Consider the following 17,014-nt stretch of genomic DNA (forward strand, 5'->3'; position numbering starts at 1 on the left):
TGCGGTAATATCCTCCAGTTTATTCTTGCCTCCCTGTATCCACTTGGATAATTCCCTACCATTCTAACTCTGGGTTTGGTCATTTGACTTGCTTCGGCCAATGGAACAACAGTAAATAAGATTCAAGCAGAGAATTAAAAATTGTCTATTGGAGATTTCTCTCTTGCTTTCTAGTAACAATGAGACCACAACCATGTAAACTAGCCAGTTGAAGAATGCAAGTTCTCATGCAAAGAGACCTCAGTCAGCCCAGCTGAGGCCATGACAAACCAGTCTACCCCAACCCAACCCACTAGCTGACTGAAGATGCCTGAGCCATTCCAGCCAAGACCAGTTCAGACCATAAAAACAACCTGGTTTTTCAATCCAAAAAAAAAAAAAACCCCACCTAATTGAACACAGCCTAAGTTACCAAATTTTAGATCTATGAGCTAAATAAATAGCTGTTTTGTAAGCCACTAAGTTTTGAGGTTGGTTTCTTTCCCAGCTTAACTGATTTGGGATTTATGGTGTGGCAACATGGTCCAGGGAACATGTGCCCACACATGTGTGGATACAGACTACACCTGCTTTAATCATTTATGATAGGTGCCTGCTCCCACAGGTATTTTAATGAGACCCTTATCTTAAAGTCCTGGAGGCTGCACTTGCAAAAGAAAAGGTAATATTGGTGGTAGATCTGACACTCACTAGCATCACTGTTTCCCAGAAAAGGGGGGCTAGAAATTGGTCCTGTGTCCATATTGACTATGAGGGTCAATCATGCCCAGGAAAATACTCTGTAGGTGGACTGCAGTGTGTAGTATAGGAACTGGTGTTTCTGGAGGAGACCTAGAAGTTTGCAGGTAACACAAAAAATAACGATTTTGTCTTCCCCTCCACCACTTCTTAAGGAGAGAATAGGTGGGGGTGTTTTTTCAGAGACAACTAAGACTTTACAAAGTAGAGAATATAATTGGAAGGCACAACCCCCTCCTCCTTCTCTCAGGCCCCTTGGGGAGTATGGAAAACTTCTCTAGAGGAGATTCTGGCTCTGACCAACAGTGAAGTCAGCAGTAGTTCATGGCAGAGAGGGAAGCACATAATGGACACTGGAATCCACATCAGCATGGGCTAGACACAAACTCCCTCTTTCCAAAAATAACAGGAGAGGAAAGTGACCTTGAAAGGGAGAAGCTGATAACTGGCTAGCACAGGTCATTTCAAGAAAAGAACTTCAGAGAACTCAAATGAATTCTTATGCTTCCAGTTTATTCAACAGAAGAGAGATTAACTCAGTGTGGCCTGGGGCCTGCTTTGTCCCAAGAATGGTTTATGAATGGCTGGGCACAGGCAGCTTTGGTCAGGGGACCTAGAAGAAAAGGCAAGGACTTTCCCCAGTTTCTGCCAACAACAGATCTTAAGATCCTCGGTCCACAGCAGAGTTTTCTGGATTTTCTTTCTTTAGAGAGAGAGGACTCACTGGAAGGGTTACTGAGTCATCAGAGGAATGATTCCATCAGTGGGAACAAAGGGCTTGTCAAAAGCAAGAGGAGTGTGTCCTGGGGGCGAGATGACAGGACCAGAGAGTAGCATCCAGTTTTCAGCTTCTGTGTGAAGACCAAAGTAACCCACCAGGGGTTCAGGGTCCACCTCAGAAGTCAAATGCTCTTCTCAAGAGTCTCAGTCTGCCCAGCAGGGGTGACTGTCATCTTTCCTGAGGGAATGGTCATCTTCTCAGGGGCTTCAGTCTTCCTTCTTGGGGGCATGGTTTTCTCTCCAGTCTGAAGATGCATAGGAGCCACAGTTATCCCTCCAGGGGTCACAGCCTGGTGGCCCACAGGGGTCATGGTCTCCTCTCCAGGGGTTTCAGTCTTCCATTCTGGAGCTAGGGGGTGTTTTCCAAAGGACAGAGTTTCCCTTGTAGGGGTCACAAGCCCACCTCTGGGGACTGTGGTCATAGTTTCAGACTTTCTATGGGTCTCGGTGGCCACAGCCTCCCCTCCTGGGGGCAAGATCCCCAAATCAGTGGTCAAATCCTTGATCACAGTCAGCCTTTCTGGGCCAATTCTTGAAGAATTCACAGCAGTTGAGAGCCAAAAGTTTGGTGGAGGAGTTGAGCTGAACTCTAGAGGAAATCATCAGAAAAGGTTGAGATTCCTACCCCTTCCTTCCCATCCTATTACTGGCAGGACTAGACCCACTCCAGGGCTGAAGTACCTGCTCCCAAACCAGAATTGGAGGATTTCCTAATGTACCCACTTGAGGACATAGACAAAATCTCAACACATGGAAGCCCTGCTCCCCTACCTCATCATGTTAACATGATCCCAGGGACCCATGGGTACTCAATGGGTCTGTTACATTTCCAGTGAGTAACCCCAAGGATGAGTCTGCCAGTTCTCTATGCTTAAGCCCTTGATTTGACCTTTGCACCTTGAGTAAGACCTTGCCCCCAAAGCCTATTTCTTACTTGTGGAATCCTCAAGGAGAACCCTTTTGTGTCCCCCCATCCTGGGAGGCACCAGGAACAAGGCTGAGGGCCAGGAAGCTGCTCTAGACAGCATGCTGTAAAGAATTGGGTTGGAGTCCCATTTCCACCCCGACTGGCTGTATTATCTTTCTGAGCCCTAGTCTCCTCACAAAATGAGGGTTATAGACCACCTCCAAGATTGTTGCAGCTCTAGCATGCCAGGTTCCATCTCCTAACAGCCAAGGCAGTCTCTACTATCAAAGAGATATCAAAAAGAAACCTAATTTCCTTTTCTGGCTCTTGTCCCATGAAAACAGGAAAAAGAAATAGAGAAATAAACTAACATATATTGTGTTCACTATGAGCCAGCAAGTTTTCATTCCATATCTCATTTAGTTTGTGTAATGTCCTGAGTGTAAGGATTACTCCCATTTTGTAGATGGGGAAAACAAAAGTCACAGAGGTCAAATAGAGCATGCACTCAAACCAAGATGAGAAAGCAGACTAGCGTGGCATCAAAGTTTATTCTCCTCTTTCAGTGTCATGCTGCCTCACCAAAGCCTTTAGATCTAACAGAAAGCACGCACCAGTAGCTGGGTGTGCAACAGCCAACCCCAGTTTCCAGGTCATAGCTACTCACCAGCCTTCACCAGGAGATTATTCAACGTGTAGACAAGGGGGAAAGGGCCAGTTCCACAGAAAGTGCCCCTGACGTCATCCAGGTCCAGTGTCCACACCATGGCCCCCCCAAAATGCTCTCTCATTATGAAAAAAGCCTGAAAAAGCAGTAGTCAGTCAACCCACTGTACTAGGTACAATGGCAAAAACAGATGGGCTCTCAGAAGGCAATATGGCAGGATGGTTAGGCATGTAGTCTGGATCTGAATCTAGCCTCTACTGCTTATTAGCTATGGGATCTTGAAAAAGTTACATAAAGCTATGTGTCTTAGTTGCCTCATGTGTAAAAAAAAATGGATAATAACATTTCCAACATTTTTAGGATCCAAAGAACTCCTACATGCACATGTTACAACATGGATGGAATTGGAAGACATTATGGTAAATGAAATAAGCCAGTTACAAAAAGACAAATACTATGATTCCGCTCATAGAGGTACTTAGAGTAGTTAAATTCATAGAGATGAAAGGTAGAGCTGGGATTAGCAGGAGCTGCGTGAGGGAGGAACGGGCAGTTGTTTAACGGGTGTAGAGTTTCAGTTGGGAAGACAAGAAAGTTCTGAGATGGATAAGGGTGATAGTTACACAACAATGTGAATGTACTTAATGCTACTGAACTGTAACAAAATGGGTAAAATGGTGACTTTTATGTTGTATATAATTTGCCACGATTTGAAAAACAATTTTTAAATTCCTACATGTAAAATATTTGGAGCAATGCTTTGCACATAGTAAATGTTCATAAATGTTAAATACTGTCTGGCTCCCCAGCCTGCTAATCACCACTATCATCATATTAAATGATAGATATTGCTTTAGTTTTTAAAAATCACATCAACATACCTTATACCGTAGCGATGCTAGAAAGGAGGAGTAGAGCACATAATATTGTACCCTTTACACATATAAGAAAATAAAGGCTTTTATCCATGATTTTTTAAACTTCAGATATAACTGAAAGGAGGATGTTTAGCCTTGAATCCAGGTTTTATTATTACTTTATGAGTGTTTTCTGTAAGGCTGATGGAAAAGATACAATCTGTCACATCCAAACAGCTCCAAAGCCAAATCAGTTGGCTCCTTCTGGGCTTTACTTCTCCCAAATGTAAAATAAGAATGAACCCCATAATTGTTAAGTTTGAAACTGAAGATTCTCAGATTTTTTTCTACTTACAGGCTAACAAGTTAACCTGCCAGTTTTATAGGTACACACACACATACACTCACACACTGTACAGACAAAGGCCTCATGGAAGCAGAGGGAAACTCTATGCTGGAGCAAGAAAGGAACAAGGTCTCACCTTGTAACTGAAGCTGACGGCATCATCATAGCCAACCCACTCCTTCCCCTTGTAGGCATATGGGACATACTGATCATCAATCCAGCGCTTCTTCGCTCTCCAGATGAAGGAGCAGATCTGCCAAGAAGATCACCAGGTCAGTTCTGTGCCACGGAGGGAAGCGCCAGCAAGGATAAAGAACCCAAGAATCCCCCACCAGGGAGTGAGAAGAAGACAGACCAAAGAGGGGGCGGGGAAGCCACTCACAAGGGACCTTCTCTCTATTCTGCAAAATTCCTACTACTGCACATTCCTTCCTCTGACATCCGCGATGGATAAACAGAGAGAGAACCAAGGAGTGGCTGACATCCTTAAGTAACCAAACCAGGGTTTGGTAAATAATGTCAATACCAAACTACTACAGTAACAGACTTGACTCTGGACCAAACTGTATCTTTTACAAAGAATTTTCATGAACAAGTATCTCCTCTGTTCATTAAAACCAACATAAACTGCCCCATCTAGGTAGTTATCAAACTAACTTTCGAATCTATAATAAATATAAAGGTCTTGAAGGTAGGGAGAACTAGGTTATTACAATCAAAGAAGCATTGAGTGTGGACTGGGTACCCATCCCTGAGCCGGAGACCATAGACTGCAAAGACGTAGATGTGTTCAAGTTGGGCTGCAGAAGTTAATGTATAAGGTTTGTTTTTGTTTTTTTAATTAAAGGTTTAGTCTACCAAAATTTCTTTGACCCATAATGTCTTTCAAGAACACTCCTTCAACTATGTTATCACTCATAACCATGCTTCATTGGACTAGCAGGAAAACACCTCCAGGCAGCCAGCACAGAATAGAGATTGGAGAGACACCAGCATCTCCACTACTACCTCAGGTAAAGACACAGCTCACCCCCTGGCGCCCCTACACACCTGTGTCTATGTGCCTGCTGTTCTCTGCCTAGGAGGTCCTTCCCATCTTGTCATTCCTGCCCATCAGGACTCTACCTGTGCTTCAAAGATCTGCTCAAAATCCACCTGTGCCATAAGACATTCACAGGTAATATAGCCACCCACTCAGTGCCCCTTACTGTCTTCTCTTTTGTTTCACATCCCTTGGGTCCATGTCTCTTTCCTTCAGTCAACAGTAAGCTTTGCTGAGATGGGGATTAGGGAGTGGAATTAGGGTAGAGGAGAAAGAATCTGTGATGGGAGATGCCTTGAATTACTTCAAAATTATCTAGTAGTGGGAGGGAGCGATTCAGGGAGCAGGGAAGAAACAAGATTGGCCATGAGTGGTTATTGATTGAAGTTGGGTGAGGGGTATCTGGAAATCAGGGAGAGTGAGAGGATATATATATATATATATATATATATATATATATATATATAGCAAATATTAATTATGTTTAGGCCATATATTAAGTCAGGATTGACTTAAATATCTTTTAAGATTCTTCTAAGGGGTAAAATTATCTGTCCTGCTCCATTCAGACTCCACCTAGTCCCTCACCCCTAACAAAGGACTCAAATAACTTCCCCCGAAGAAACAGAGAATATCCCAGAGAGTGGGTTTCCCTTGCCCCAGGAAACCACCTCCTTGTCCTGTCTCCAGCCCTCACTCTTGCCTTTCTCCCTGTCCTTGCTCTTGCCCTGGGCTGGGGTGTGAGAGCCCTAACTAATAGACAGAGCTCCCCATTCCTGTCACCTCATAATAAGCCAAGAAGCCAGCTTGCTTGGTGTACTTCCCTGGAGGTGCCGGTCCCACAGCTTCTGCCCACAACTCATTCTCAGAGGCTTTGAGGAGGCGAAAAGTACGTCCATAGGTGGGGAGCCCCATAAGGAGCTTCTCAGGTGCTGCCCCAAGCTTTCGCCAGTAGTTCATGGCATATGCCTGCAGGCAGGAAGAACACAAACCCCTCCTTCTTACCAGGAGCCAATGGCCTGACTCAGGGACAGATTTCTGGGCCACATGAGAGCTTTCTCTTTCTTACCGAAGATTTGGGGTCCTTGGGCACAGAGAACAGCGGGCTATTGTGTCCTGTGAACTTTTCCCAGCTTCCATGTAAGTCATAAGACAAGACGCTGATGAAATCCAGTAGTCTGTAAGGGGCAGGAAGAGGAGATATGAAGATCGTGCTAGCTAGATTTTCAAGTCCGATCATCACAGCGATGACTAGCTAACTAGCTGTAAATTGGGCACCCAACTTCCCTGCCATTTCTGTCTGTGGCGACGGCCCAAGCTGTGCCCTCCACTTGAGAGGCTGCCCCTGGAACACACAGCTGTTTAGGGACAGCGGTGCATCAGGACCTATGCCATGCTGAGAGTAACCAAGGGAGTGAGCAGGGGTCAGAGCAGAAAACAAAGGCATTCAGGCTGATACAAGTGCAACAGAGGTCTGCATAAATCGTCATGTGTAAGCAGTTCTGACCCACAGCATGAAAAAGCTTCTGTCCTTCTACCATTATAGGAACCATTGAAACCTATCTCTTCCAGAAAGCTTTCCAAATGACAAAGTATAATTGAGCCCTACCAGGTCACAGGTGTCCAGGTTAACATGGATTATCTAATTTAATTTTAATCTGTCCAATGCCCTAAGTACTACAATTGTCTCCATTTTAAAATGAAGAAATTGAAACTCAGACCGTTATCTAATTTGTCTAAGGTGACCCAGCTAGGTGAAGGTGGTCTCACTCAACCCTGCCTGGCTGTAAGACCAACACTAGCCAATTGTGCCCCACTATGTCTCTCACCTTTCCTGCCACCATGGAACCACTCTCCTTAAGTGTAATCACATGCAAAAATTGCGTGTGATTTCTTGTGTTCTGCCTCTACCTCAGTTATCACATCTGTGAATACCCGATTCTTGAGCTTTGAGAAAATTAGTCCAGAGCTGTCCAGAAAGTTAGGAGCTCTCTTTGCCTGATTTTGTAACTTTTGCATGAAGACCTGTGCTCTGAAAACTGGGCCTGACTGGGCATTCGTATTTTTGTTTCAGTGGCAGTAGTTGGTAATTAATCCATCTCTATGATACCAGCCATCTGGCACACAGTGTATGTCTAAGGGGACTCTGGGACAGCAGAGGCCAGACTCCTGGATTCTTCTCCTAGAGACCCAGCGATAGGCGATACAGATCTCTACCCAAGAGGATGCTGTGGTGTGGACTGGTACTACATCACCTCCCTCTGATCTCCTAAGGAAAGCCCAGAATATAATGGAATAACCCTTGTCCCCACCTATGCTCCTAATCAGCCCACCTCCCAAAGGTGCACTTACAGCAGGGCAGGAACTTGAAAAGCTCAAGGACAGTGCTTGGGCACCTCTGGGGTGCTGAGCGTGAGATGTCTCCTTCCCTCCAATGTCCTGCCCACCAACGCAGCACCCACTCACCTCCCCAGGAGGTGCACATCATACGCTTTTTGGATGACACGGGGATCCCCAGAGACAGCAGCAGAGAGCAGCAGCCTTGGACGCATGGTGAGCTGCGCCTCCTTCCTGAAAGCAAGCAGGAGCTCCTGGGAAGAAAGAGAGGCAGACGCGAGAACCCGACAAAGCAGAGTCTGGGAAAACAAGACTCATCCAAGAAACCTTTATTTACGGAGCCCCTTGAGCCAGGAGAGTCAGACACCGGCCCTGCCCACCGGCTCGTGAGAAAGGCGGACGTGAGCCAATGTGGTAAGTCATTGAACAGAAGGCTGGCAGCAGGCCCAGGAGCAGAGTTCAGACAGCCCACCTGAGGGAGTCCAGGGCCTGCACAGAGAAGGCATCACTCAGGCTGGAGGGCTGGGCCAAGGCCCGGATGTGACAGAGAGAAAGAGCCGCCATAGGGCCCTTGCTAGGCAGCTCTTTGTCCAACACCTGCAGGTGATGGCAGTAAACAACCTTCTGTTACCGCTGTCTTGCCCTTGTGCCCGGCCTTAGGCTTCCCCTGTGCCCTGAGCCCAGATATGATCAAAGTAGAATCATTTCTGGATTCGGGAGCTGCCAGGCTGGCCTTACTTCAAGTAAGAAGACAAAGGTCCAGCGGTCATGCCTGGGGCTGCCTCTGAGTCCAGGGTACAAGAAGAAGAGGTCCAGACCATCAAAGCCATGTGTCCTCAGGAGGGCTATCACTGAAGTGACAAACTTCTGCCGGTTGGCGAATGTGGACAGCATCGTGGTGAACCTGCAGGAGACCAGAGGTGAGGCCAGGAGTGTTTTCTGCACAACCTCAGCCTCCCTTACAAGACCCCTTGGTTCGCACCCCATGGAGGGCACAGTGGATGTGACTGAGGAAAGGAAGGCAGGTCGTTGAATCTCTCAGAGCTTCTTAAAGCCCCTCCCAGCACGGGGCTCCAATACCCAGGAATGGGGACTTCAGGCTCCAGGGAGGATTTGCAAACCACAACTTCCCCTGCCAGATGGAAACAAGCACACAGCCTGGGGTGGAGAGAGCAGGATCAGGCCAGCTTGGCCTCTGAAAGCATGGTCCGCCCCTAGCCACGCACTGTCCCTCTGCTGTTTCCTCGTGGGTAACAACTCAGTCCTGACACCCTGTCCTGGCACTGACTTTCTCTGCCTGAACAGATTAGCGGAGGGAACATGAGCCAAGGGCCAGCATTTCCAGAAAGACCTCTGAGCTAACGTGGCACAGGAGGGCCATGCTCAGACTAGGAGTTCTGTACTCTTTGCTCTTTTGTTCTTTGGCTGTTTGATTGTTTTCTTTCTTTTTTTTTTTTCTAGTGCTTTCTCTTTCACAGTGAAGACACTATTGGAAAACTTGTAAGTTATCGGAGTTGAACGTTAAGCAATTTGGGACTAGTCCTGAGTGCAATGATTAGAAAATTAACCAGATTCAGACTTAGGCAGGCCTAGTTCCATTATCTGGTTTCCACCCATAGCTGGGCCATCTCTCATGGTCACCTGTGTGAAATATGGTAAGTTTCTTAAGCTCGCATTCCTGCTTTTCTCTGCAAATTTAGAATGTAAACAGCCACTTTGTAAGCCTCTCCCAAGTAACCATGAGATAATGCATGCAAAGCCTCTGGCCAGCGTTTGTACACAGCGAATGTTCAAGAAGTCGTGGCCCAGGGAGAGGCGAGGCCTGGGGTCAGGCAGAGCCAGTTCTCACCCAGCTCCCTGCATCCTCCCTGCATTGCTCCTGGGTTCTGTGCCAGGTGCTTCCTCACATTCCCCCACTCTCAGGCTTCCAGGTGCCCCTCTCCTACAGCTCCTTCCTCTAAGGCAGGAAGGGAGGCAACTCTCTACCCTTGGCCTCAGCCATGAAATAGGGGGAAAGTTTCTTCAGAGAACATGAAGGCAGTTTGTCACCTCCACACTGCCTAGTGGAGGGTAACGAAGAGTAGCCACCATGCACTGGACACAGACCATGTGCCCAGGTGCTCAGCTGAGCATCTGGTTTATATCACTTTCTTTCCTCCCATCCTTTCAGGTTGATACCACTGGCTCCATTTATAAAGCGAGGAAACCCAGGCCCTGGGAGGCTTGGGGTTTATCCATGTCCTAAACAAGACTCCTCCCCTCTCTGAGGCAAAAGCCCTGCCTCTTCTGAAGCATTGAGGGGACAACTGTGAGCACCCCATATTCCCGTCATTTCCCCCCAGCCCCTTTCTCACCATCTCCTGAGCCTGCCTGGTCTCCCCTCATTCACCATGGAGGAGAGGTCGGGGGACCCTGGACTCCAGGGCCAGGTCAGGACTCGGGGGAGTACTAGCGTGTCTCCCCACAGCCCAGCTGGCTCCCCACTCTGTCCTCACCTCCGGCCTGCCTGCTTCTCCCCCATACACCGCCCCCACCCCAGAGAGAAGACTTGACAGCACAGTCTCACCTCGATGTGCCGAAGTTCCACCCCCCGATGGACAGCAGTGTCTTCAGCTCCTTGTTCCTGTGATGCAGGACAGAGCCTGTGAGCTGGGTTCTCATTCATTCATTTGGGGACTGTGGCAAGTAAGGGGGATGGGAGGACAGGAACGGAACGGGGGAGACGGGTGGGGGAACCTAAGGAAGAAAAGAGCAGAGCCCAGCAGAACCCAAGAAGGGAAGAAGGAAAAGAGGGAGAACAACCAGCCCACACAAAAGTCATCACACCCAGGAACGCCAAGGCTGCCCAAAGGCCCCCAAACTCCCCGCTCCCATGACAGTCCCATAAAAAGGAAAAGAAAAAGCCTCCTAAAATTTCTCTTCACTCACTTTCTTAGTCACAAACGTTTACTGAGCAATTATTATTTGCCACTGACTGCTTTAGGTGCTTGAGATCCAGCAGTGAACAGAGGATAAGCTCCCTGCTCTCCTCTCCAGAGCTTGTAATCTAGTGACATGGATTCTCCCCACCCTTCTATACCATGGATGCAGTGACAGACCACCCCCTGGACAGGAGAGCCCAGGAGTCCTGGGGAGGGAGTACTGAGCACCAGCTCTCTGCCGGGCACTGACCCAGCCACTGGTGAACAAAGATATCACAGACACTGGCCCTTCCCTTGGGGGGCTCATTTGCAGGTGATAGTTGGTAACAGAAACACTAGCATTTGTGAAGCATTTGTGATGCACAGCCCTCCCTGAAGCGCTTGAACAGCATTAACACATAGAATCCTCAACATGGGGCTTGAAGGGTGAGTTGGGGGATGCCAGGCAGAGAAGAGAGAGGAGGGCATTCCAAGCAGGGGCCACAGCAGCCACGAAGGCAAGGAGGCAAGGACGAGCTGAGAGTGCTGGTCAGTGGGGAGCTCCCAAGGCAGGGAAGCTCCGGAGAGCCCTGGACAGGAGGTTAGGACACAAGAATCAGAGGAAAGTTGACGACTCACAGCAGAAAAGGATTAACTCTCTTCCATTTGTAAAATACAGCCCCACATCCAAAGGGAACACACCTCTCCTTGAGCTGGTTGAACTCTGGGTAGAGGATTTTCTCATCCTGGGGATCCTTAGGAACAATCTGATTGTTGTTCATTGAGGCAAAGGCAAATACCAGGTGGGTGCAGAGAAAGGGGTCCAGGTCCCGCGGCAGGATCGAAGCAGGGCTGGGCCGACTAGATGCCCAGTTGGTGAAATAACACACCAGTTTGTGGGCAGCACCTGGCAGGGGAGAGCAGGCATTTGTTGGCAGAAACCAAGGTGGGGATGGAGCTCAGCTTCCACAGAGTAGCGTGGACACAGCTCAAGAGGCAAGGCCACAGTAACACCCCCCAACTCACACCCCAGAGCTACACTGAAGGCAGGTCCCTCCCCCAGTGCTGGGGTCCCCGGGGGCGGGGGGAAGAATGCCTTGTGAAACCCTGTTCAGAATGGATCCTCGAGTCTGGATCCTGGCACAAGGAGTGAGCCAAACAGCAGGTGACTGAAAATCGTCTGCTGAACTGCATTGAGTCAGCGATCCCTGACACGGAGCCAGGGCAGGGCGGGGCTGCAAGAGCGCTAGACATGGAGCACTTCTCAGGTGGACACTCTCCCTGGCTCTGGAGAGGACCACACAGGGTCCTTACCATTGTGGTGTTTCAGCACAAGAACCAGCCCTGCAGGACACAAAGGAGGAATCACACGCAGATTCACAGGCACACCCGGAGTGACACACCCCAGCACACCCTCCAGTTCTGAGTACACCCACCAACTCAAGCAAATGGAGACACACACACCCTTCCCTCTTTCCTCTTCTCTGCACTGAGCAGGTGAAGCCAGATCTATCTGATCTCCTTTCCACTTCAGTAAACACCATACGTATACACACATGCTTTGCACAGGGACAACCATGACATTTAGAAGTCCCAGCAAAAGCGCTAGGTCAATGGTTCTCAACCCTGGATGCTAATTTAAAAGTAGTGATATCCTGGCTCCTCCCCCAGAGATACTGAATGAACTGGTCTGAGGTGGAAGCCAGGCATAAAAATGTTTAATGTGCAGCCAGGGTACCACCACTGCTCTGATCTCTCCTCCCTGGGCCCCTCTGGCCCTTCACTGTGTCCTGTCCTACCTCTACCTAATCCAGGGCCCCGAGTCGCAGAATGCTTCCCAGGAACCAGCGAGACAATGAGCTTATGAAGCCTGGCACCTCCTGAACTAAGAGACATTGTGGGGCTGGGACCCACCACACTCACCAACCCAAAGCAACAGCTTCCCCATCTCCGTGGTCTGAGAGCTGCAGGTCTAGACCTCGAGCCCCTTTATATGCTCTTCCCCAGGTATGACCCTGGGACAACACTGGGATAGCCCAGCTAAACACACACAAAACCAGGAACAGTGATTAATGGGCAGCTGCCCCAGAGTCACAGTGACCCCAGCATCTCCCGTCCTCCCGTCCAGCAGAGCTATAGCTCTCCGATCCAACAAAGCAACAACTCCCTCTGACACTGGCACAGAGCGGGTGTCCACCATGGGCCCTGGCGAGGGCAGGGTGGCACTCAGCCCCTCTTTCTGGAATTCAGCCCCATGTGGACTGAGTATGAGGAAGAAACACTGAAGGGCAGCAGTAATTCTATTGTTATAAGATTAGTGGTTAGAAAAGCTGTGTAATGTAAAGTTTAAAAGGCCCAGTAACATATGTATATGTATAACTGATTCACTTTGTTATAAAGCAGAAACTAACACACCATTGTAAGGCAATTATACTCCAATAGAGATGTTAACAAACAAACAAAAAAGGCCCAGCTATGGACTCAGGCAGGCCAAAGTTTGAATTCCAGTGTCAAAAATTAGAAGTTTTATCATCTTGGCCAGTTATTTAGCTCTTTGAGCTTCAGTTTCCACACCTGTAAAATGGAGATAACACTTATCTTACCTCATAGGGTTTTATATGAATAGAGATAATGTGTGAAAAACTGTTAGTTCAGTGCTTTGCCTATAAGTAAGGGCTCAGTGAATGGTAGTAGTTATTAGGGATGGCACAGGAGTTTCCTCCCAGAGCAGGGTTCTCAAACTCAAATGCTGACAGGCAGGTAATGTAAATCGGTGAAGTGGACACAAGAGAATAGTTTACTTTCCACTTGATTAGAATAACGGTTCAAGTCCAGTGATACACTTCAACTTCTCTTATCAGGAGACAACAGAGATTGGTATGAACAGGGACAGCACTGAGTAGCCACTAATTTCTGCCTTACAGTGAAATAGAACCAATCTTTTGGAGGATTCTTCAATTTCTCAAGAGAAGACAGAAATCTGAATTTTTGTTTGAGTCAACAATGTTTGAGCCAGTATATGAGCCAATGGTGACACTGTCATGAGAGGTGTCATGAACCTAAGCAATATAATGAACCCAATTTTGGACACCTGGGAGCCAATTTTTTAAAAATATAACAATAATATGAAGGATAAATAACATAGATCTATACTCCAGTGTTTTCATGATCTACTAGTTTTCTTTTCTGCTATCGAGGCTCTCAGATCATGAGTAGGTCCCATATTTCAGGGTGTGAACCTCAATCAGGGGGAACCAGAAACTGGATGTTCTCAATGTATCCACGATGTTCATCCTCTTGGAGACTTACACAGCTCACCTAATCCACATGCCACTGAGGTGCTAACCAGATGTCAATATAATAAATGACACTGGGAAGTAACAATGACTAGTCGTTGAACTCACTTCATTTCCAATATGAAGAAACTAGGAAAGTTTAACTTGTAACAGCAGGTTGCTTGGATATCATGGAATAAGAACAATAAGTTGGTATAGAATGTTTAGGGCAAGGATATTTCACTGAAACTTGGGAAAGCCAGAGAATACCCCACCCAACAGAGGCTGTGTCTCCATTTGTTCAGCCCTCTTTGCCTTCCTTTATGTATTCAACGAATATTCACTCAGCACAGGCCAGGCCCTGATAGGCACCCTAGGTATGTGGTGATGAAGACAGTTTCTGCTCAAGAAGCTTCTAGTTTAGTGAGCACATGGATCACACTCCTCAGAGCCAGTGTGTGTCCCTCTCTTGTATCTCTCGGATGAGTGTAGAGTAAAGCACATGAGTTTTGTTTCCAAACAACCTTGAGATCCAGTTCCCGCTCTGTACTACCATTAGGTCTCACCTGCATGTTCAATGCCACCCTCCATACCTTGAGCTAATATTAACCAGAATCAGGAGATACTTAAGCCTCATAAATGCAGTGCTGGATTAGATCTGGCAACATCTCGCACCATTAGTAGATTACCCCTGGTGCGGTTTCTAACTCTAGTGACCAAGCTCTTACTTGTTTCCCAATTCCCAGCCCATGTGCCTTAAGTCTTGTTTCTGGGTCTCTGCTTTGATTTCTCTTCCTGGTTTATAACTGTAGGCACCACAGTTGGTTCCTAGGGCCTGGGTCCTGACTCATTCTTGCCAGGCTCCTGGGGCCTTATTGCCTGTCTTTTAAGACCACCCTGATGTGAATGCCTGTTTCTCTCTGCTTCTAAGCCTCCCTTCACCCCACCTCCTGCTCCCCAGATACCACATCACTGAGATTTCCCACGAGGTTTGTGCCCTTCCACCCAGACTCCTGCCAGGGGCACTAGCTGTTCATGCTGTACCCATCACAGGGCCAGATCTGCCTGCCAACTGAACCTCCTTCACTTGAACCTGGCTCAGTGTTCTGGGCTCCTAGTCTGCTGCAGTGGGCAAGGCTGGATCCCAGACCTCCCTCTTCCATACTTTCAAAAGTGACTAATGATGCTGAGAAGAACGGCAAGATATAACAATGGATGCCCAGGAGTGACGTCTGCTTCATTCAGGGATGACTGTGCCAAAGAATTGGCAACTAAGCCTCTGTGTGTAGGAGATGATGAACAGTGAAATGCTGAGTGAGGGTCAGGTTGAAAGTCACTGTGCCATGTTGCACTGCTCGCTCCCAATCCTCCTCCTTGGGTTCCTGCTGTCAAAAGTATGACCGTTGCTTTGTATTTTCACACACCCACCCAGATGCTTAGGAAACACTCCTTCCCAATGCTCAGCCTGTTCTCACGAAATGAGAAAAGGCACGTACAATACCTTTTAGTTGGCTTGCTGAAGAAATCCCCACTGCAGCACAACCTCTTCCACATTCTACACACTCAACTAGATGAAGGCAAGACCACAGACGTGAAGGGCTGTGGGTTTAACAAAGCATTTGACCAAACTTTTCATGATTCTCATGCGGAAGAACTGGAGAAGTATGACTCGAACAAAAGCAATTGGTTGAATAACACAAGAACACAAAGAGCGTTGACTCCAGATCAGTGTAAACTTGAAATAGCCTTACCACATCTCTAAAATGAAGGAGATAGACTAGAGCATTGTTTCCCAATATTTAATATAAAAGATGATTTTTGGTTGTGCGTTAGGATTTTTTAATATTTATGTGGGTTTTTGGGGGGTTTTTTGGGGTTTTTTTGCAGTACACGGGCCACTGACTGCTGTGGCCTCTCCCGTTGCGGAGCACAGGCTCCGGACGCGCAGGCTCAGCGGCCATGGCTCACGGGCCCAGCCGCTCCGCGGCATGTGAGATCCTCCCGGACCAGGTCACAAACCCGTGTCCCCTGCATCGGCAGGCGGACTCTCAACCACTGCGCCACCAGGGAAGCCCCTATGTGTTTATTTTAATTTGTGTTATAAAATGTAATTATCCAAAAACGCCATTATTTCTTAGATATTATTTAAGTGTAAAACTTGAGGCAATTTGAAAAAGAATATTTTAATAAAGCAGTAAAGGTAACACTATTTATTCAATCCCCTTAGAAGTCATTTTGAGAACATCACAATCCTATAACCCAGAAACTTCACTTTTAGAAATCTGCCATGCAGACATATCTGCCCAAGTACGCAAAGAAAGTATGTTCACTGCAGGTTTACTTGTAACAACAAAAGACAAACAAAACAAAAGGGAAATCCCAACTGACTAAATAGCCATTATTTGGAGACATATAAATATGTTGCTACACATCCATGCAGTGGCCTCTTTCTTTACTTTTTAAGCCAGTTGTTCTCAATTGGGCAATAATTTGCTCCCCATGGGACACTTGGCAAAGTCTGGAGACATTTTGGTTGTCACGATGGAGGCGGGGTGCTACTAGTACCTAGTGGGGAGAAGCTGAGGATGATGCTAAACACCCTACAGAGCACAAGACAGCCTCCCACAGCAAAGAATAATCCATTATTGATAATTAATAATCCCAAGGGTGAAAAAAACCCAGTTAAAGCAGAGTTGCTTTCATTGTTGTTCTTGTTCTTTTAATTTCATCACAAACCAGAGATCAGGTATCTACTTACCCCTTATTACCCTAAATTTAAAATTAAATAACTATTTCATCTATTGTGAGCTCTTTTAGTCAGAATACGTGACTGATTTATCTTTGTAGCTCCAGAACCAGCAATTAAATGGTCTGCCTTTGGAATGAATGAGCTAAGAAAAAGCACAGCCAAGGATCACACTCTGGCTTAGAAAGAGGCAACTGGCATTGGGTCCACTTACAGAAGCAGGGATTGTAACAGCTATATTTTATATTACTTGTTTTTATCTTCCCATTTCCCTCCTGTTACTTTATATGAGGGCACTGTTGATGGCTAATTGTTTAGGTTTAATGTGAAAGTATGAACAAATGAACATCATCCCATGATGATAAATAGCTGATGGAACTTTGGGCATCTCTTGTGTTGAGGTGACGACATTTGACCTG

The 17,014-nt window shown here is 47.1% G+C and overlaps 1 protein-coding gene across 1 annotated transcript; it reads right to left on the reverse strand.

Annotated features, from left to right (window-relative positions):
- Positions 1 to 1,230: 1,230 nt before the first annotated feature.
- Positions 1,231 to 15,430, reverse strand: OVGP1 (oviductal glycoprotein 1). Its single transcript, XM_067727241.1, is given in 13 exon segments — positions 1,231 to 1,500; positions 1,503 to 1,652; positions 1,655 to 2,107; positions 3,093 to 3,228; positions 4,432 to 4,548; positions 6,121 to 6,306; positions 6,407 to 6,515; positions 7,804 to 7,928; positions 8,413 to 8,578; positions 10,241 to 10,297; positions 11,277 to 11,481; positions 11,889 to 11,918; positions 15,351 to 15,430. Coding segments are annotated over 11 exon segments (1,680 nt in total). The 5' UTR covers positions 11,357 to 11,481; positions 11,889 to 11,918; positions 15,351 to 15,430; the 3' UTR covers positions 1,231 to 1,399.
- Positions 15,431 to 17,014: the final 1,584 nt, after the last annotated feature.

This window comes from Pseudorca crassidens, chromosome 2 (assembly GCF_039906515.1).
Source record: "Pseudorca crassidens isolate mPseCra1 chromosome 2, mPseCra1.hap1, whole genome shotgun sequence".
NCBI classification, from domain to species: Eukaryota; Metazoa; Chordata; class Mammalia; order Artiodactyla; family Delphinidae; genus Pseudorca; species Pseudorca crassidens.